Genomic DNA, 21,746 nt, shown 5'->3' with positions numbered 1-21,746 from the left:
TTAATGCCACTTGCGTCATGACTGCCACTTGGATGAAAGACTTTAATGATCATCACTGTTCACGTTAGGATGTCAGGTGTACCAAAAATATATCTGCAAAAATATACTAAAAATTTAGTTGTTGGACATGCATCTACAAAATGTCTAAATCTGTTTGTTTGGTTATGGATTTAGGAATTTCTAACTTTTTAGCAAAGAGTTAAATATGCAGGGCTTTACACTGAATCATGATTTAACATCCTACATATTTGTACTACATCTTCATATAATCTACAAAGCACTTCGAGGCAGTCAGAAGTAAATATTCAACTATACCGCTTACTGTATAGTTGGGATACGTTTGCCTACCCAGTAACTGAACAAGATTCTTCTAGGACATGCCTTTGAAGAGATTTGTCCTTTCAACGTTGTCAACAGGGTGAGACTTCTAACTTCATTGGCTGATGACCCAGTTTGTCATGTGATAGATCAGACTTGTCCTTGACCTTCTTGTAGACTAGCATATGCAGGAAATAGACATTTAATACTGACATTTGATATATTTAACATGCTACTGAAGCATTTATTCACATCAGCATTCATGTGGCCATTTGAAATCAGAATTTTGTCAGGAACCTTTCACTCTCTGCAAAAGAAACAACCCCAAGCCATTTGATAATTTCTATCAAAGCTGTTTATTTTGAAGATTTTATCTAATTGCAGATTTAAGGTCACCACTGTTACAACCCCAAATGGAAAAAGTAGAAAACTTGATTTTCTACAATTCCTTACAAGAAATTAGAGCTTTTCTTGTCATATATACAACAAATACTTGACATTTGTTTATATAGAACCATTATGTACAATAAAACAACATTTCAGAGACTGTTTAAAGGTACCTAAAATAAAAATCTTTGAAACCACTATGTATATGAAGCATTGGCTACACTATTACAAAAAGACTTGTTGAGTAGGCTGTTAGAAAAGGCTTGCATAGGAAAAAGATAATGAGGAAGCCCAGCCACTGGCAGGGAAGGCACTTTCATCTCGATACGAGAGGGAGGGAGGAATGGGGATCTTAAGAAGGATCTGGAAGAAACAACAGAACAGTCTTAAGTGAATAAAACCAACCAGAAAGCAGCAAATGGGTTATTATATCTAGCCTGGTGGTCCAGATTTATTTGTGGTTTAGCCAACAAGGTTTTTTGTTTTTGCTGACGAGCTAAACATGTACAAATGGCATGACAACAGAGTTGGCTCCAGCACATACAGTATGGGATCAGGATGTTCTAAAGCCACCCTCCTACCCAGCCCAACAAAAACTGCTGGTCTTGGTGAAAACGTAGAGAATTGTCTTCAAATATTTCACATGATAAAATGAGGTTTCTTTCAAAATTAACTCAATGCAAAGGATACATAATGTAATACATTTTCATAGGAAAACGTTACTCCCAACAAGCCAAACTTACCAGCGGCTAATGAAATCAACACCATCTTTCTACTCTCTTGCTACTCATTAGTGATTTAAAAAATACAGTTCTGCATGTTATGAGAATTTTTGTGCAACAGTGAAGCCCTGTGTACAAGTTGTCTATCTTCAATGATCAGCACAACACAATCAAGAAGCATTTTATCCTAGAAAATTATGCACAATTACTCTGAATCAAAGCTGCATCTGTAGTTACAATTAGCCTACAAAAACAATGTTGTTTTTTTGAGCAGACCTCAGGGAGATCCTTACCCTTCAAGGTTAAAACAGGATCACCACCGAGCAGGGCTTTGTACACCCCTTTGGATCTTAAGTTCCTACCTATGTTACTGCAGAGAGAGCCATTCTGCAATGGCCAAAGCTGGAGCTAACTTTTTTTTCTTTTTATTCAAGGCTCTCCATCTCCTCCCCTCCCTTCACACCACCACTCTATCTTCTTTAAGGCAGTTAAAGAAAATAGATGACAACCTCCCCCAACACAGGGCAGGCATGCCTTTTGGGAGAGCGGGGCTGGGGGAGGTACTCTGGGTACTGATTAAAGGGATAAGGCTACAGTACAGAGGTGTCTTGAGGGTGCTGAGAAGGGAGTAGCTGTCGGCCTAGCTCCCTGCCGTCTGCAGTCACAGTGACCCAGAGTTCGCAAAGGGCTACACTGACAGCTTCTGTGCCCTCCTTAGAGACAATCTGCACAACAGACAGTATCATTTTGGATCGGTTTTCTTTTATATCCTGTTACCCATACCAACACAGCATCCCATAATGTAAAGGAGAAATGTAAAGTGGCTCTTTTAGGACCTATCCACGATAAAGGACCCTACACAACCAACCTTCCAAACCTCCTTCCTCATCCAATGACAGCTGCACCGCTCTTCCACAACTATGTTAGCTACTGGAAACAATTTGCTGGAAGGCCAAGGAGAACAATATTCCCCAGTATGTAATGGTCTGAGCAAACATCCACAATCATCAAGATAAATCTCAAAGCTCTAGAAAGTTGCCCTACTGTCTGTACTTACAATTAGCATTTTATTGTAAATTATGAGGTCCGGTGGTTCAAAGGAGGGAGTGCTTGGCAGAAATGCCCTGGGGCTTCTAGCAAGTGAAAGTCTGCGTAGAGCCTAGACAGATGGCCTGTTTGCATGTCTGCAATTACCTTATATAATTTTCATGCCAAACATGTTTGACTTGACAACAGAGAAGGCAAGGGAACAAAACAGGTTTGGATCTGGGCTGAACCTAGCAGCAAAGAGCCCAAGTTTGGACTGAGTAAAATAAATGGAGCCATTTGATGAATAACACATTTCAGATTCAATTCAACCCACTTGAATAGAAGCATTTGTCTTCTCGCCTGCCATTACGCATTAGTATTTGCCAACATAAGCCTGGGAAGGCAAAAAGTAATGTCAAAGAGCCTTCAAACACTTAGCCAAGGTTATCCCAGCCTGCTTCACAATCAGAAGTAATTTGAGAATGAATGAAGACTCTTACATCTCCCACCAGTACATGCATGCATCATCCAATGCTTTAAATCAACCGGAAGACTTCATAAAATATCCAAAACTGAATAGGTAAACCCTTTAAACAGTAACTATGCAACCTGTCGCGCTTGAGTTGATTAAAAATAAATCACCAGGGAAAAAGTCTGAATTTCTATGTTTCACTGTTGCATTCTGCCTTGAGAATCATGATAACATTTTTCAATGTCAAAAAGGATTTACAAATTGGACTGCTGAAATGAAACGTATTCATGCAATACGGTTCGCTTTGAGAAAAATAAAATTCCTTATCAGAGATGAGTGTCTGCTTCACAGACTTAACACGAGGCATCAGTATTATACAAAGAACCAGACCATGTTCATTAGGTCGCCAAACATGAAACGGTTTCAGCACGAAATCTGAAATCAGGGTTTCTTATTGGACAAGTCTAGGTAGTCTCTCCCTGTTTTCCATATGTTTCTTCCATATGAAGAAACCTGGCTCTTGGACAGGCAAGTCATGTCCTGAAGGGGAAAAAGTGGCATAGTGTTGAGGTACACAGTGAACTATAGAGAATGTTCCAATGGTCGTATAACAGGTGCACAATACAGCGATTCAAGTCCTCCGTGTACGAGAAGTTGCTAACAAACGGGAGATAATTACAGCAAACCAGAGAACTTAATCTCTTGACACTACAGCACAATGGAGGCTATTGAGAAATGGGAAGAAAAAGCTGTTGAGATTCTGAATCAAAAGAGAGGGCCCATGGGAGAGCCTGTTTTAATTGAAGTCAAGACATTCAAAATTCCACAACAGTAATAAACAGTGCCCCCCGCCAACACACACACACACACACTCCTATCACATACATTGACATCATTATAATCGGTGGTTGTTAGGTACAGTATGTCAAAGAAAGGATGGTGACCCAAGCAGTCGTGTTCAGATCGCCGTGGAGGAAGACGCAGAGTTATGGGATTGAGGAACTGGGCTGGTTTGGTTTGTCCACAATGGCCGCTGCAAAATATTATTGAAAAGGCAGAAGGGAACGGTCTTGGGTCTGCATTTTGATGAACCCCACAAATTGCTGAGGGGTTACGGCTGTAAATTCTGCTCCAGACCTTGACACGTTGCTAGTCCTGTGTGCCTCAGTTATTAGAGCATGGCACTTGGAACAGTAGAGTTCTGGATTCACTTCCCATTGGGGGCCAGTGCAAAGTGTTAAACATGTATGCACTCACCACTGTATACTCTGGATTAGAGTGTCTGCTAAATGACAGAGTAAAAAAATCATTATCAAATACAGTGGCTGCAGATCAGACTTTTTACAGACCCGTTTTCACTGGACTACAGATTCCAAAGCTTATGTGGATGTTTCTTCTCTCTGCACGGAGTCTTTGCTCTACTTGTACACAGCAGGCTACTATGGAATTCTACATTACTTAGAATTGCCTGGGACCTTACAATACAAAATTATCACGATGTGTGGAGATATGTATTGTATTGCAATTTGATACTATTGCAATCACAAGTTCAACACCTATTGCTCACTATACTGTATATGGCTGAAGAGAGACTGAAAGCATGAGAAAGAGTTTTCATATGGAAACATCAAGTTCTTCTCTAACGTGAGCAAAACTCAGCAACACCACCAGGCAAAATACAATTGTAGCTTAAGCTATGTAGATGAACACGTCTGCTCTTAAATGTTATCATTGCACAATCAATCAATTATAACATTGAGCTACTTTGAAACAAATTAAAATCTAAATGCATAACTCTTTGAAATTGATTGAGATCAAATAATTGGTATACAGATGGTCCTGGTAGAACTTTACAGTCAGGAAAGTCAGATCTGCAGCCACAGCCTTTTAATTAAATGTAATTAATTAAACCTGGGGAACTCAAGTGGTATATTAACAAAGCAGCGGATTCTAAATATTTTTTAACTTCAGTAAGCTTTCAACTTTCAAGCTCAGGCTTTTTCATGACGGTAGATATTGCTCGTCTGTCTTTTTGCTAACTATATATGGCTGGTTATGTATGATTCTTATGATTAGTCAAATGGCAAAGTTAATTGAGACAATGCTGAACTGTCAATCCTAGTTACTGCCTGATTTTAATTAGTGCCAAATTAATAATAAAAGTTAACTTGCAGGAGGCTATTGTGCAAAATGTCAACATTGTTAATGTCATGTTTTGTGCTTTATATTAGCCTATTTATCAATGCACAGCACCTTTCATAGTCATTCAAATAATGATATGGCCATACAACATGTTTACTGTGCATTAACTTTCAAATGCATCTTATTTTTTAAATGTATATAGTGTTTAATAAAATATTAAATAGTCCATTACCTCAAGTTAAATGGAATTAGGAGTGAGGTAACGTTCCTCACAGAAAATATGTTCTAGTCCAATGTTAGAAATTCTGCAGGTGCTGGAGTTCAAGGAGAATTCACAAACAATTCAAAAATGATAACGCCAAACACTGCTAGTAATGCTCCCAAGAGATTTTATTATAGACAGTGTTTCAACCCTTTGGTATTCATCAGGAATTACAACCTGGTCTCGGGAATATGCAAATGTTATGTAAATTTGAATTTGTAAATTTCGAATACAGATGATCTGTTAAGCTACATTACAACGCACTACTAAAATGTATAATATGTCCAGAATTTGCAAAACCCTATTGTGTTATGAATGCTACAAAAACATGTCTTAAGAATTGACAAAAACACTAGATATAAGAAAGAAATGATGGCTACGTATCACTGTGCTGGGGTTAGGTTTATGGTCAAGCATTAGAGTTGGGATTAAGGTCTGGGTTAATATTATAAAATGAAAAAGGTTTGAATTAATGTGTAAAAAATTAAATTAAAATAAAATACATATATATGTACACACACACACACACTTCTCCATGGAATCCAAACAGCCAGTCTATTTAACACTAAATGTGCTCACCACTGCCCCAAAAGGCCAGTCTGTATCCTAACGTAATGTAACATAACATACAAATGTGGCTAATTTACATATTTCCCCTGAGACCGGTCCAGGCATTCGTATTACCTGATGAAAATCATGATGTCCATAATAAATCTGCTTGGGAGCATTACTGGCAGTTTGTGGTGTTAAACTTTTGATTTGTTAGTTCCAGAGGATACAATGCCACTGAAAATCAAACTGGCTAAAAGGTGAGCCACTTTCGTGGTACATGCCATCCCCAGGTGAACTCTGAATTGACCAAAATTACTTAGATAAGTTATCAAATCTGTTTTGTAGTATAGGGCTCAGATGTTTATGCTCTATGACAGTTCTAGATCAAGAAATTGGGAGAGAAAAAAAATAAACAAGCAAGCAAAGTGTTAACTGGACTGGGATACCCTTAAATTGGGAGTGCTAGCCATGGTTCCCACAATTTAGTGCCTGGCACTCAGGCTAGTAAATGTTTCTGTGCCAGTTTGGTATAAAAGGGACATCTGGAAAGTGTAATTGTGGGAGGAGACCAGAAGATCGCTGGAAGCAGTGGGTACCCTTCACATCAACTTTGGTTGGGCAATCTAGACTTCTGAAGTCACTTTAAAAGCAGCCATGAAATTATTCTGGAGTGTAGACAAATTGGTAGTGGTAAAAAGACTATGTTTTATTCTCCTCTATGTGCTATTGCTCAAATCTTAATTTGCCCATGCTGATGTACAGCCTGTGGGTCAAAGAATTACAAGAGCTATTACTGCAATTCTGCTTCTTCAAAAGAAGGAACTATTTGTATTGGGCAGGGTTGCTGAAATTAGTTGGCAAGTCATTGCTTGGCCATTTTCCAAGTTATTTCAAAGAAAAGCAAACCGGGAAGAGAATCTAGACATATAACTCAGCATAATAAGCTTTACAGTACCCTCATCCTGATGCAGGAAATTAGTGGAATGAAAATGAAACTGACCGCATATTGTAAAAATCCAAAACACTGGGAGAAAAGAAAAGGATTTATTCCATTTTGATGATCAGTCAAGACTTTAATTTGGAGGGATAAAAGTGATTGGAGGACAAACAGTTGAGTGTGGATCCAATCAGGAAGACGGGAAGGGTCAGGAGGCCCCATTATGTTAATGAGACTAATGGTTATTTTGGACAGATTATTCTCATCCAAACCAAGCCTTTCCTCCTCATCCCACACCATGGCTCTGTGCTGAAGGCACTGACTGCTATACCTAGTTAGCGTATGCAGCACCTGGGACTCGCCTCTAGAAGGGATGGGCACTGTGTTCGCCCTAAACAGAGCGCATGACAACTCCACACCATAGCCAACCAATGATAGTAAGTACACCGACCACACCCAAATCCTCTACAGCAAACCATCATTTAGTGCTCCAGCCTTTTCCCGTCTGTCTGTATAATCTCAGGCCTCTGACGGTCTTGGAGTGTCAGAGTGCAGACTTCCTGTAAGGATACTCAGGTTTGTTGGGCGACCTGCGGTCCCTGGCCCCCACCACCTCATCTGGAAAAGTCTCCACAGCCCGCGCCGGTCCCAATCCACAGGTCAGGTCTATTTCAGTTCGAGCACGTCCTCTCAGATTGTGTGTTGCCCCTGCTGCTTGCACTCCTCCGCCCTGCGTGGCCAGAGCCAGGTCTAGCCTCTGGGGAGGTTGTTCCAAAACGTCCAGACGGAGGGGATCGCCGACTGTGCCACGGCAGAGGTTCATCTGCTGTTCGTCTGGGACATAAGGAGGAGGGGCTGGGCCTCCTCCTGGCGGAACTCGACTGTGACTGTAGAGGTCTGGCCTGGAGAAGGAGGTTACATGGCGCCCAGGAAACTCATACAAATCCGGGTATTCCGATGCCTGGGCCTCGGGCTTGGGTTCGGCAGCGTGTCTCTTGCGGGAGGCATGTGGACCGTGGCGGCTTAGGCCCAGGTGGCAGTGGGGCACAGCCGGAGGAGCAGTGCAGGGATGAGGGTGGGTGTCGTGAGGCTCCACTTCCATGGTGACTTCAGGCAGGCGGCGCTCCTTTAGGGTCATAGCCGACACACCCATGGCAATGTCCGGCATGAACTCGTTGATGACTGGCTCCAGGTTCTGCATGGGAAAACAAACAATCAGACCTTAAGACCTCTCTCCTTCTACTCTCCTTAAGATCAAAATGCCACCCAATTCCAGATCAAGATCCCATTGCCACCGAATTCCAGATCAAGATCCCATTGCCACCTAATTCCAGATCAAGATCTCATTGCCACCTAATTCCAGATCAAGATCTCATTGCCACCTAATTCCAGCTCTATAATACTCGCCATTCCCCTAGGGGCTTTCATTTGTGCTACCTCAGAGGAAATCTACAGCTCTGAAGCCCTGTAGACCTCTACTCTCCTCACCCCTTGTTTATCCTGATGCGGACCGCGTACCCCCCCACTCTGAGGGTTGGTGCAGTCTGGTGGCAGGGGCTTAGCCCCTGGTGGGTAGGCCGGGCTGCCGTGTTTGGAGGAGGAGCTTGTGTTGCGGTGGAGCAGACTGTGGTTGCAGGGGTAGGAGAAGGAGCGTGACGGAAGCTGGCTAGGGACACGACCTGGCCTCCATCCGCTGGCTTTGAGTTGGGCGTGGTGGGCAGGCGTGGCCGGTGGATGGTAGGGTGGAGGAGGAGGGGGCAGTGGTGGATGGAAGCCTGCCATTGCCTCCAGGTCAGTGAACATGCTCTCCACTGCTGGGCTGCTGTTGACACGGCAACGCCCTCCGCCACCAAGTGATGGCTGGCGCAGTGCTAGGACAGGGCTCTCATCGCCAAAGCGCTCCTCTGGGAAGAACTTGTGGGGGTTCTACGGGCGTGAAAGACAACCAATTAGCGCAACATTTACGAGGGGAATATTTTCAACCATGGAATACTGCAGTGAATACTGAACATCATTTTTAATATCAATAACTTAGCTTAACATTACCTGTGGTTTCTATTCTAGCCTTTATAGATCATCTTTTAATCAAGGGTAACCGTCACTTTGGATGTCAATTTATCAGTAGCATCTCACCTGCAAGAGCTCTGCGGCAGCGTCTGGCAGGCCAAACTCGCGGAGGACGCGGATCTGCAGCTCGTAGCTCACCGTGGCACCCTCACCACAGTTCAGGGCGTAGGCCCTCTGCACCTGTTCTGTGTGGCGTAGGTCCTGCAGCCTCCGAATCATCTCCTTCACCACCGCCAGCCTGGGAACTGAGAGAACGTTACATCACTGAGGAGGCTGGCTGCTCTGGCAGCGATGCCGATGCCTCAGGCTGACACCCACTGTGTTGGCATAGGTTGGAATTTACAGTGGTTTGCCAAAGTGTCGGAGCCCTTGAATTACAAGGAATAAACCACCTGTTCGCTTTGGCAACAAGAGAAGAAGAAAAAAGGGGGGGGGTCCATCCTTTGTTATGGAGGGTAGATATAGAAGGGGAAATATCTTCTCTTATATTAGATAGACAAACAACTTAGGCCTTTGTTATGGCTATTTTCTTACCAAAGCGATACTTGAATGTTACGATTATATTTGTACTTTTCAAAATGAAAAAGAAACATTCAGTCAATTTTTCCATGCATTTCATAGCGGTTAGCTTAACACAATTTTCTTCGGGTTACCAACTGCAATTGTGCATTTTCAGTGAATATTCCGTCATTAAACAATATTTAATGAAATATTGTCAGCATTGTTTTGACAATTTCTATTTGTTAGTCCACCTACCAGGTATCTCATTGGCCACCACCGAGGGCGGGGTCGTCTGGCTACCGCCGATTTGCTGGTGGTTGATCATGTGACAGCACTGTGGCATGGCATTGTTAACCATATAGAGGGTGTCTGGCACATTGGACATGCGCACCATACGCAGGCGCACAAGGTCTGTTTGTTCCACCATTATTTCATCAAGTACAGCCTAAAAGAAAGCACAACAACAGGAGGGTGTATGAGTGAGAAGTGGGGAGAGAGAAAAAGAGATGGGGTCAATGACGTCTTGTATTTAGTAGTTGAGTTGACACAAATGAACACTTGAATGTGTTCAATCCACCCCTTGCACCCCTTCTACTTTATCACTTGACAAAACCGGCCAGACACCCGGCCTTAACCCCAAGGAGCAAACCACAGTAGTGTTGAATTTCAGTGGCTAGGAAAAACTCCCTAAGAAGGTTGAATTTAGGAAGAAACCTAGAGAGGACCCAGGCGCAGAGGGGTGACCAGTCCTCTTCTGGCTGTGCCGGGTGAGATATTAAGAGTCCAATTGGAATAATAAATACATTTCTCTGGGCTAAATCCAGAGTCTATTTGATTTTAGACTAGGTCAAAAGTATGACCAGGTGGACAAGGACAGGGACAGCAACGGGCCTCCCAAACCAGGTAATCCGCAGGTGTGGACCAGGACCTCATCTCCTTCTAAAATGTAAAACTGGATGAGACTGAAAAAAAGTTAGTAGTGCATTCCTCATATCCCCCAGCACAATAATATGGCAGTGTAACACCTTGGAACTGAGACGGGGGGGGTCCGGCGACACTGTGGCCCTACCCGGGGGAGGCCCCGGACAGGGCCCAACAAGCAGGAAATCAATCCACCCACATTGCCAGGCATCAACCAAAGGGACACCCACCAACCGCAACCCCCCTGAATGAGGGCCGACTATTGCTAGCAGCATACAGCCCATATGCACAAGTGCGCAACAGAGAGTCAACAACAAGCCAGTGACTCTTCCCCCGAAAGGCATTGGAGGGAGACGAGAGCCCACCTGGCAAGACAGCAAGGGTGGACAGTATCAAGCCTACTGGTCACCTTCACGTCCCCGGGCCAGGCTACACCTAATTATAAACCGTGCTGTAGAGTTTTTAGTGGACACTTGAGAGTTTGCATTTCTAACCTTAATTGGCATTCTAGGTACCATTAAAAGGCCTGCATCTTGCAATCTAAGGTTACGTGTAGGTATGTATGGCTGGATCATTTCAGCAAGGTAAGTAGGAGCAAGTCCATGTATTGATTTATAGGTTAAGAGTAAAACCTTAAAATCTGCCCTAACCCTAACAGGCTGCCAGTGAAATTCTCTGTCATCCACTTCCTAATATCTGAAACGCATGCTTCCAAAGTAGCTAATTTAGGGGCTTCTCCATGCTTCATTGAAATATATAACTGTGTGTCATCAGTATAACAGTGAAAGTTAATGTTGTGATTTCGGATTACATCGCCCAGAGGGAGCATATATAGTGAGAACAATAAGCCTAGCACAGGAAATAGCTCCTTAAGTAATTTTGTTGGAATCGGGTCTAGCGGAGAGTTTGTGGGTTTAGAACTCATTACAAATTTTGTAAATGTGTCGAGCGATACGGTATCAAAAAATTCAAGTGTCCCCATTGACACCTGGTCAGGGAGGTTCAGGAAATTTTTTGGACAACTGAGATTTTGAGGACCATAACTATTTAAGGAGGAGTCAGTTATTTGTTTTCTAATGGTGACGATCTTTTCATCAAAGTAGTTCATGTATTCATTACAACTAAAATGAAGACCCACTTCATTTGCTAAGCTTTGCTTTTTTGTTAACTTTGCAACTGTATCAAAGAGACATTTTGGATTGTTTTTGTTCACCTCAATCAGGTTGGAGAAATATGCTGATCGAGCAGATGTGAGTGATTTTCAGTATTGCAGTGTACTGTCTATCCAGGCTAGTCTAAATACTTCCAACTTTGTGGAGCGCCACTTTCGCTCCAATTTTCTGGAGGCTTGCTTAAGTGCTCTTGTATTGTCTGTGTACCAGGGAGCAAGTTTCTTGTTGCACATTTCTTTTGTTTTTAATGGTGCAACTGTGTCTAATATATTTCGCAGTATTGAGTTTAGATCCTCGATTTGATCGTTTACAGATTTATTTACTCTGTTGTTAATGAGCGAACTAGTAAGAATATCAAGGAATTTATTTGTAGTCCGAGAATTTATAGTACGGCTTTTGAAACTCATTGTTTGGGGGGCAAGTGGATTTCTTGTTTTAACGATAAATGTAATAAGACAGTGATCCGATAATCCAGGATTTTGGGGGTAAATTATTAGATCTACAATATCTATTTCTCGTGACAGGACTAAATCTAAGGTGTGATTGTGTCAATGTGTTGGACCTGAGACATGTTGGATGAAACCCATTGAGTCAATTATGGCTTCAAAGGCTTTTTGAAGAGGATCATTGGACTTTTCCATATGAATATTGAAATCGCCAAAAATTTTAATACTATCTGCCATGACTATAAGGTTAGACAAGAATTCTGGAAACTCAGTGAGGAACATTGTGTATGGCCCGGGGGGCCTATAAATAGTAGCTATGTAGAACGATTTATCGGCCTGGTTTACTTTCATGAGTAAAACTACAAAAGAATGAAACTCAGTGATATGTTTGAGAGTCAATTTATATTTACTGTCATAAATATTAGCAACACACCCTCCTTTTCGGGATGCACGAGGGATATGATCACTAGTATAACCAGGAGGAGAGGCCTCATTTAAGGCAATGAATTCATTAGGCTTTAGCCACATTTCACATAAACCAATAACATCTAGTTTATGATCAGAGATTAATTCATTTACTGCAACTGCCTTTTGAGCAAGGGATCTAACATTTAGGAGTCCCATTTTGAGATGCGATGTGATACAATCATTTTTATTTGTGACCGAGGTGGAGGAAGGCTTTATCTTAATAAGGTTGTTTTTGTTAGCACTACCTTGTTTAACTTTTCTCAGCCCGGAACGAGTCACAGTGGCAATAGGCAAAGCTGTACTAACTACTCTGGCTATGCTATTGACAGACTCCACTATGCTAGCAGGCTGGCTAACAGCCTGCAGCCTGACCTGCACCCTCTCTCATGTTAAGGCTATAGGAGTGGGACTCCTGTCAATGTTCCTAGATAAAAGAAGAGCACCACTCCAGGTAGGATGGAGTCCGTCGCTCCTCAGCAGATCAGGCCTGGCCCTATTTCTGGGAGAGTCCCAAAAATATATATTATATATGCCAGTGTGACTGATTACTGAATTCAGTTTGAAGTGGGTTTTTAGTTTACTTCCACTTGCATGCAATGCAGCTTTTGTTGCTCAGGACGCAAATTAAATTCATGAATTTGGATGACGCTAATAATGCTAATTCCAGGGTGGGACAGATATGAATAATGGCTTGTCATGAAAAATGACTTCAAGGGCCTTTAAGAAAGACTCAGTGTTCTTTCACCCAAATAATAATCACAGACGAACTATCCCTTTAAAGGCTACACTGCATGATGCAAACCTCTGATCAGCACCAAAAACAGTAAGGCCAGATTATAATTTTCTAAATTACAATTTTAGAACAGAATTCAATGGACAGATGAGATGACCCAAAGCACACCACCTCATCGTTGAAGGCATGATGAGGGAGTATAATGGCATGGACCTGCATGGCTGCTTCTGGAATGTCTTTATTGATGATGTAACAAATGATGGCAGCTGTAGAATTAATTCAGTAGTGACAAGAAGCATATTGGCTACTAACATACAAGAAAATGCCACCAGACCAGTTAGGCGGTGTTCAGAATGCAACAGGACAATGACCCCAAATACACTGACAATGCAACCAAGGAGTTCATCAGAGAAAAAAAGGACAAATCAATTTCCTAAATTAAATCAGATTGAAAATGCATTTCACTGAGGAGGAGAGTGGCGTAAGAAACTCTCCAAAGCAACCAACAACTCAAAATGACTGGCAAACCATCTCAAAGGATGATACGAAGAATAGGTGATGTCAAATGGGTCACACACACACTTTTGTTATTGCAAGGAATGTGTGACTAAATACTAGTTTTCATGGTTTTTACATTTCCTTTAAGTTAAATTCTCCTAATACTTGTGCTCTCGTGTAATAGGGGGATGGAACTCTGAAACTGATGTTACTCTTAGTTGGTAAAACGTGTGTTCAAACAGTCAGAAATAAAAGGTGACTGTACTTTTGCCTCATTTTCATCATTTAACTATTTTCAAATGCTTTGAGTATACAGCAGAAATAGCAATTTTGACTAAACTGTCCCAATAGCTATAGAGGGCACTGTACAGGAAACATTTTGGACTTATTGATAGCTTGCTGTGTATTTCTCTATTCTGAGGATACATCTCCAGATAAGTGGATACTTTGTAAGAGACTTACTAAAACAAAAATCTTGATCATTTATATTTCTCCTTCTTTCCCCTATTTTCCACCCTCATTTCTTGAGATCCAATTGCCATTTAAGGTTCTGCTCCATTGCAGCAACTTCCAGCGGACTTGGGATGTTGACATACGGGTCTTCAGACGCACATCCAATACCATTCTGGTTGTTATCTGGTTTTACACTGCTCAACCGACCAGGAAGATTAGACTATAATCCATATGCTCCAAAAAGAACTAACTTTTGCGGCCTTCTGTCTCAATTCAGCTCACAGGTGCCAAAGCCACTACAAGGGTTGCTAGACCGGGACAAGGCAAGGCAGCTGTATTGAATTACTAACCCCCAAACCCAGATGGAGCTGGCTAGCTGCACCACTCTCCACTGGATCTGCTAACAGCAGGATTCAAACCCTGGTCTCCCAATCATTAATTCCTTTCCAATGAGAAGGGTGAGGTGTGGAAATGCAGACAACTGACATATGCTGTCCAGTCAGTGTTGAACTTGGTGAATCACCACGTGAGAACGGCAGGCATAACAGTGTGTGCTAGAGACAGAGCAAGTGTCATAGTTGTGTTGTGTGCTGTTATCCCAACCTTGGCCTCCTCCACATAAGGCGAGAAGAGGCGTGGTCGCACATATATGCCGGCACTCTTTTGCCTCAGCCAGGCATTGGCCTTGCCCCCCTCCGCCGTGGGCAGCATATCTGAGGGAGGGGTGCTGATCAGACCCCTCTTCATCTGGGAAAGAAGAGGAGGAAGGGAAGGAGGGATTGAAAAAGGTAAAGAGTGAAAAAAAGAAAGGGAGCAGGAAAAAGAGAAGGGGGAATCAAGTTAATGGGGCCATGTGTGACATTATTACTGTAATACTAGAAGAAATACAAGCAAAAATCACCTGTAGACATCTGCGGTTAATGTTTCAAGTTCATGTTTCAAATATAATTTTTTCCCACAACATTGAGTGCCTGAGATATTCCCATTTCAAATGTCTTGAATGGATTTCGTGTAATCATGCTAATTAATGATCCCAGCAAACGGTCATACATTGGACCGTGACAACCTGCTGATGGTGCTGGAACAACTAAAATGTATTTTTGCAGTTATAGTTTGACGCAACTGCAAACAGGTTGCATCAAACTATGTGTTGTGGCGGAGGTCCGTTCATTTAATTGGAGGGAAATTCATGACGCTTCGAATCATCTGCCAAACCAGGTTGCATGTTTCCTGTCTTGTTACAATGTCAACACATTTGGTGCATTTTGGCAATGACAGCACATACACCCTTTCATAAACTACGGACAATTAACTGTAAGGTCGTTCATGTTTCTTGATGAAAACCGATCAATTTACATTGATGAAAGGAAAAGAAAACCGTAGAAGCAATGAAAATGACAATTTCCTGTGGTAATATTATATTTGCTATTTAGTAAGTATGGAGGAACAACTACCATTTCCATGCATATTTAAGACCACAGTAAACATCTGAACTTGTGCCTCGTTAATAGACAGAATCAAACTCACCATGTGTAAACATTTATAGATTACAATAATGAAAAATGTACAGCACAGAAACGTAACAATGCAGCCTGTCTGCACATGGGATCAAGCAACAAACACAGAGGAACTACAAAGATGGATCTTTCATCACTGTCTCAGACTACTCAAAACAACGAGAAATTGGAACCATTTCTATCCAACAACGCTACTAAAATGCCACTGTCATTATGGACTCTGCTTCTGCTCTTGATGAGTAAGTGTCTATGTCATTGCTATTAACCGTTATCACTGGATCCATCGCCATGGTAAGCAAATTACTCTCCATGAACTGCCTTGGCTTTAAAGTTTATAGTCACCATTACCCTAATCTTAATTTAACCCTAATTTCAATTACCTAGTTTTTATACCTAAACATAACCTTAACTAATAGCCCTGAACCTAACCCTAAAAAAAGGTAAGGCAACACATACACACTACTACGGACAATGAATAGATTAATTTACATGGCTTCTATGGTTGTCTTTTCCTTTTACCAATGAAATCGTCTTTGGTAACATTATATGTGCTATGTAGTAAAAATGGAGAAGTGACTACAATGGTTGTTTCCCTCCTGTCACTTCTGCACGAGAGAATAGGTCTTGTGCAGAAGTGACAGGAATGACAGGAATAATGGTCTCCGCTTCAGGGCAGGAATGACGGAGACCAATAACCTATATTTAAGCAATAAGGCACAAGGGGATGTGGCACATAACCAACAATACCACTGATAAGAGCTGTATGAATCTTACATTTTTAGGTTAAAATATGAATGGCCATTTTCAAAGGACGGATTGGCTGCATACAACAAAAACAATTAAGAAAATATTAAGAAATTCAAATTTACTTTTAAGAAGAAAATTCACTATTAAGAATGTGACATTCTCTGCAATGCAAAGGTATGTTTCAAAAATGAAAGATTTGTTAACCAAATTTCCTTATAATATTTATATTGTCAACTGAAAACGTACTTTACCTCTAACAAGAAATTGGCACAAATGTATTGAAAGTTATTTATTGCAATTTGTTTTATCATTCAGGTAGACCTTAATGTGGAATTGCCCTTCAGTTAAAATAAGATTAAGTAAATAATCGGGGGAAATGCCATCACAAGCCAGGGGTTATGCCCACATCCTCCACCAGTGTAACGGAGAGAGACACAAGGAACGAACACAGAGGGTGTGTTCAGTGCCCTGGTTGGCGTTTCATTAACAGTTAACAGGGCTGGCTCGAGCTGGAAGCCCCCGGAAAATCCCAGCAGTTTCTACTGGGGACGGTGGTGCAACACTAATTTGTGGGGTGTGGGCATGTTTGCGTTACAATACTTTCAGAATGACAGTATAGATTTAATAAATGAAGTGATTCGAAAATTAAACGCTGCTCACTCAGTAAGAGCATGGCACGTCCAACAGCAGAGTCCCACAGGGGGAGGAGTGTCTCCTAAATAACTAATTTAATACTCAATCGTAATTTAGTACATCTACTTAAAAATAAATAAACATATTTGCACATTTCATTGCCATCAAATGTCTTTATTTAACACTGCTTCATCAATAAATGTCATATCTCAATGGATCACCACCATATTCTGTTCTTTCTTTCTACCATTTCATTGTTTCATGGCAAATCTGTTGACTAGCTTTTACAGAGAAATGTTACCCTCTCATCAGAAGAGAACATAAACAACCTACAAAAAACTGCATCACCTCTGTGGGGAGATTAAATGCATAAAATCTTGTTGCAAAAATAGCTTGGAGTTAATCTCAAATCTCAACTCAAAGGAGTGTTCTGTGCTGATGATAACTGAACATAATTGCAGTGTAGAGAAATTCATCATTTTGGTTTGGACTCAAATCAGAGAATAAAACCCTTTTTCAAAATGCAATCACTTTTTGACTCATGTCAATAACTGTTTTTCCCCCACTCCTGTAGTGCAAAATGAAGTAAATTTAAGTGATTGACATTTTTTTTTCTTGATGTGTTTTTTTTTTATTGAAGGCAATCAGGGAAAACTGCAAATAACGGTATCTCATGCATACAGAGTAGTCTCGAGAGCATTACCATTGCTTAGCAACCAAACTGTATGTAAAATTATTGTAGATCACGGTGCTCAGTCAGAATTTCATTTAGCAGACTACCAAACAAGCACTGTTGCAAGGTAGATGTTGATTGGATAAGGGTTATAAGAGCCATACAATCAAGGTTCGTACAGCTCTTCAAATGTGAAATTCAAGCACTTTACAGCTTTGGAAAACAACTAAGACACTTTTCTGCACTGAATAAAATGTATTTCACTCCAATAACAGCCAAAATATCGATATGTGAATCTGGCTAGGCAAATCAATAACGCAATCAGTCAAAATAAGTAAACAGCAGTGCACAGTACCTTCGGTTTCAATAAAAATGCTTAGGTACACTGAACTTGCAAAATAACAGCAACAACATTTTCATTACTGTACCACCATGTACATTAAATGTGCAAATGTAAAAAATGCATCAAAGCAGAAAGCTTGCGAAACATTTTGTGCAGCTACGCAATAACCCAGATTGCACTGATTGTCCACATATGTTGCATGCCGCTTTTTTCAACAAAAAAAAATCGTTTGCGCTGAGGTTATTGTGTCAAGTAGCCTAGCTACCTATGTAGGCTACCAGTTATTGGCTAGGTAGCGGCTTGCTAACCTAACCAGATGTGTGTTAGACTTTATAGACTTTACTGTCTTCAAGGAGTACGAATGGCCCAATCATCCCTTTAGCAGTACAATTTTTTTCATAGAAAACTCAATGCAATAAAGATTGTGAAAGCAGGTTACATAGCGTGGGCTTTATTACCAGCCCTTTACTTCAGATTGTTTAGTTCCTCAATCCGTTACGGTATTAGACACTACAATCAATAAAACATTTCTTACTGGAGATAAATGGCCAGGCGTTTAACTTGACAAAGGAAATTGCTCTACTTGGTGTCCATCATGGCAAACCATGGTCCCACAGTCTGGAACACTTGATTGAATTGGCCTTGGTCCAGACAAAACTAGTTACGAAATTCCTCTCCTAAAAGCTGAAGCTCTTGAATCAGTCAGTTGAACTCCCCGCCTGTTTTTGCGATCTCAGTCATTGGTCTTGTTGAATTAAGGGAACACTTAAATCACACATCGGGTCTCAATGAACTAAATATATATACATCTTTATATCTTTACTGTACATTGTGTAATTTGTTGAGAACAAAATGGAAACAACAGTCAATGGAAACCAATGTAATTCCGCCATTAAGAGAACAATGTTTTTGTATTTCCGCTGAATTTGAATATTTTGAACGTAACTTTAACAATAGGTTCTTGCCACCATTAGAGTAGATTTAAAATAAAAGTTTGTGGATAGTGATCAGGGTAATAAACATTAATGGTTTAGAATAAAATTAATGTTCTTCAAATTACAATTGCTTTTGGGTCAAGTATTTGTCAACTCACTAAAGTTATCATAATTAGCAATTTAGTCATCCCACACATGCTGAAAATTAATTGGCTTTTTAAGCTAACATTGGCTGAACAAAGGTGGCTTCTATAGACTTCTACAATGCACTTTCGAAACTTTAGGATTATTCCTCAACCTTTAGTGTACACATGCACACCATTTGCTTTATTACAAATGAATCAATATATTTATATGGCATAAGATGCACCCAGTAGGGTTAGAGCAGAGACGATGTATTTTTGACTAAACAATTATTTGTAGACATCTACATTTTCAATACATAAAATGCGATTTCACTATCCCATGGTATAGATGTTTTGCTGCAGTTTTTGCTCTGTGCAGCAAAAACCTAAGTATTTTTGTCACCACTATATCACAGTGAGAGTAAGGACTTAGAAATGATCCATGTGCTTGGTGTGGACATGTCACTCACAGAGTCGGAGAGGACCTCACTATTGGGGGGCAGTATGTGTTCAGTACGAACGTAGGGCAGCAGGGGAGACAGGATCTCTTTCAGCTCCTCCAGGTCTAGATCTCTCCTCTTCACCCCCCGCTTGTTCACGCTATGAGCAGTGCCACTTAGAAGGTTGGGCTCTGAAAAGGGGGAAAAACACCCAGAGTACGGCATACATTATCATCACTCCCAAGCCCCCTTCAATCACACTCCAAAGCCTCCATGGTTTTGAGCGATGCTCTGCATTTAGCCTAATTTCTATGGTAGCTGGGCCTTTGGCTAAATCCGGCAGTACAGTATGCAAAAACACTTTCAACATAACATCCACATTCAAAGGCTCACACAGAAGTGGGCACTGAGCCAAAACAATTTGGTATGATCCATCACCCCATACTAAAAGAAAAACACTAAGAAAGTGGAATAGAACCCCTTTTGAGTGTGGGCCTTCTATACTGCTGTATGTGCTGTTTTTGTGTTTCTGGATTAAGTGGTTTCCTGAGACAACAATGCATACCGTTGGGAGAAAGCTATTGTTCTGTAATTTCCATTGAAGAATCGTCCTAAAAAAAACCCTACTGCATCCAAAATAGACTGCTCATCTTGAATGAAAAATGGACTTGTATAGGCAACCCTGTTCTCCAGTTGGGATGAAGTCTTATCTTGGTGACATTGCACCGCAATTTCTAGGCAGTGTATTACATTTAACCAGGGCCAATAGGGCTCTAGTCAAATGGATGCATGTATTTTATATCCCCTTGTCGAGTTCAGCTAATGTCCTCAAGGTTATTCCCTTTAAAAGGGACTGATAACATTTTGTGAGATGAATGTGTAGCAAAGATCATTTGCATTCGGAGGAGAATTGATGAGCTAAATACTTTAATTGGTTAGCAACACCGTTCTACATAAGGTACATGTTTCGATCCTGCCTATAGTAGATTAATTCCAGAAACTGATTCACTGCATTGATTAGAGCAAACTTCTAACCTGTCCAGTGTAAAGTGAACCTTTACATGGGAGAGAGAAGAACCAAAGGGACAGAGAGAAAAGTCGAAAGATGGGGAAGGAAAAACCGTCGCAGCTAGAAAAACGGAAGGAAGAGATGGGGGTCATCTCACCTCGGTCGGCCATCCTCTTGATGAGCTGGTGCTCTCCCCACTTGATAACATACTTAAGGATGTCCTGCTCGCTGGCCTGTCAACAAACACAGTTATAAGAATCAGCGGGAGAGGCGGCACTAATTCACACAGCACCAAACATTAAACATTTTTTTAAGATGTCTTAACCCATACCTTTACCAACCTTTTTACTTCCATATAGTTTCTAATAATGTGAAGTATATAGACAGTTACAAAAAATACTTCTTAGTCAAAGATTCAGCTTAATCTATGTCTGGAAAACTGCCCCTTAATGTCCTTGTACGTAGGTCCTCATAAGCTAGATGGACAGGAGTTTGAGATGAACCACGTAAAATAAGATAATACAAAAGGGCCATAGTAGTAGATGAGTAGCCCTGTGTGGTATTCCAGAAAGCAGACAATGTGGAGCTTTAAGGGAGAGTTAAGATGTATAATTTCATATTTGCAAGTGACCATGCAATAAGACAAGATGAGACTGGTATAAGCTGGCTGCGGAGATGTACTTCTTGCTAATATCTGGTTAAATAAGTAAATTAATATACACTTAAACATACTATGCCTATGTGAGTTATTTTCTACTTCATATCAATAACAATATTTTACTTATGAATAATTGCGATGTGTCTTTTGTGATTTTTGTGTGCACACAAGCACGCTTGCATCTGTCTCTAACCTGTAAATAGTCAGACTGGATGGCAGCCACCAGGTGTTCCTTGCCCAGTTCGTAGAGCACGTCCGAGTTCATGACCTGGCTGAAATCCTCGCATAGGAAGTGCATGGCCTGCCGGTAGACCCACTTGGAGCCATAGGGCTGCGAGCTCCACTTCAGGATAGGCACCACTGTGTCCAGAGAGATACTCTCCACCACTATGTCCTCACAACCTGGAGAACAAAAGATGGACATGAATATATATATTTTTACTTCAATGATTGTAATATCTTAGTACTACATACAGTAACTGAATAAGATCGTCTGGTTACGGACATGGGATTTATAGTCTAAAGCAAAGGATAGTTAGGTCTGGAAATAATTGGACACAGACAGGTTCCGTTATTTTGGCTGTTA

General features: G+C 41.1%; 1 protein-coding gene across 2 annotated transcripts in view; it reads right to left on the bottom strand.

Annotated features, from left to right (window-relative positions):
* Positions 1-6,912: 6,912 nt before the first annotated feature.
* The window catches only part of btbd7 (BTB (POZ) domain containing 7), a 53,680-nt gene continuing 38,846 nt past the window's right edge, over positions 6,913-21,746 (bottom strand). For both annotated transcript variants that reach the window (XM_020056301.2, XM_010882456.3), the window contains exons 4-11: positions 21,354-21,562; positions 20,660-20,735; positions 19,524-19,684; positions 14,684-14,827; positions 9,645-9,834; positions 8,955-9,133; positions 8,310-8,747; positions 6,913-8,016 (exon numbers count right to left, since the gene is read on the bottom strand). In XM_020056301.2, coding sequence (XP_019911860.1) covers positions 7,366-8,016; positions 8,310-8,747; positions 8,955-9,133; positions 9,645-9,834; positions 14,684-14,827; positions 19,524-19,684; positions 20,660-20,735; positions 21,354-21,562 — 2,048 coding nt within the window. In that variant the 3' untranslated portion in view covers positions 6,913-7,365. The remainder of the gene's footprint in view (positions 8,017-8,309; positions 8,748-8,954; positions 9,134-9,644; positions 9,835-14,683; positions 14,828-19,523; positions 19,685-20,659; positions 20,736-21,353; positions 21,563-21,746) is intronic.

This window comes from Esox lucius, chromosome 18 (assembly GCF_011004845.1).
Source record: "Esox lucius isolate fEsoLuc1 chromosome 18, fEsoLuc1.pri, whole genome shotgun sequence".
Taxonomy (NCBI): domain Eukaryota; kingdom Metazoa; phylum Chordata; class Actinopteri; order Esociformes; family Esocidae; genus Esox; species Esox lucius.
This window is presented reverse-complemented; position numbering and strand designations above follow the sequence as displayed.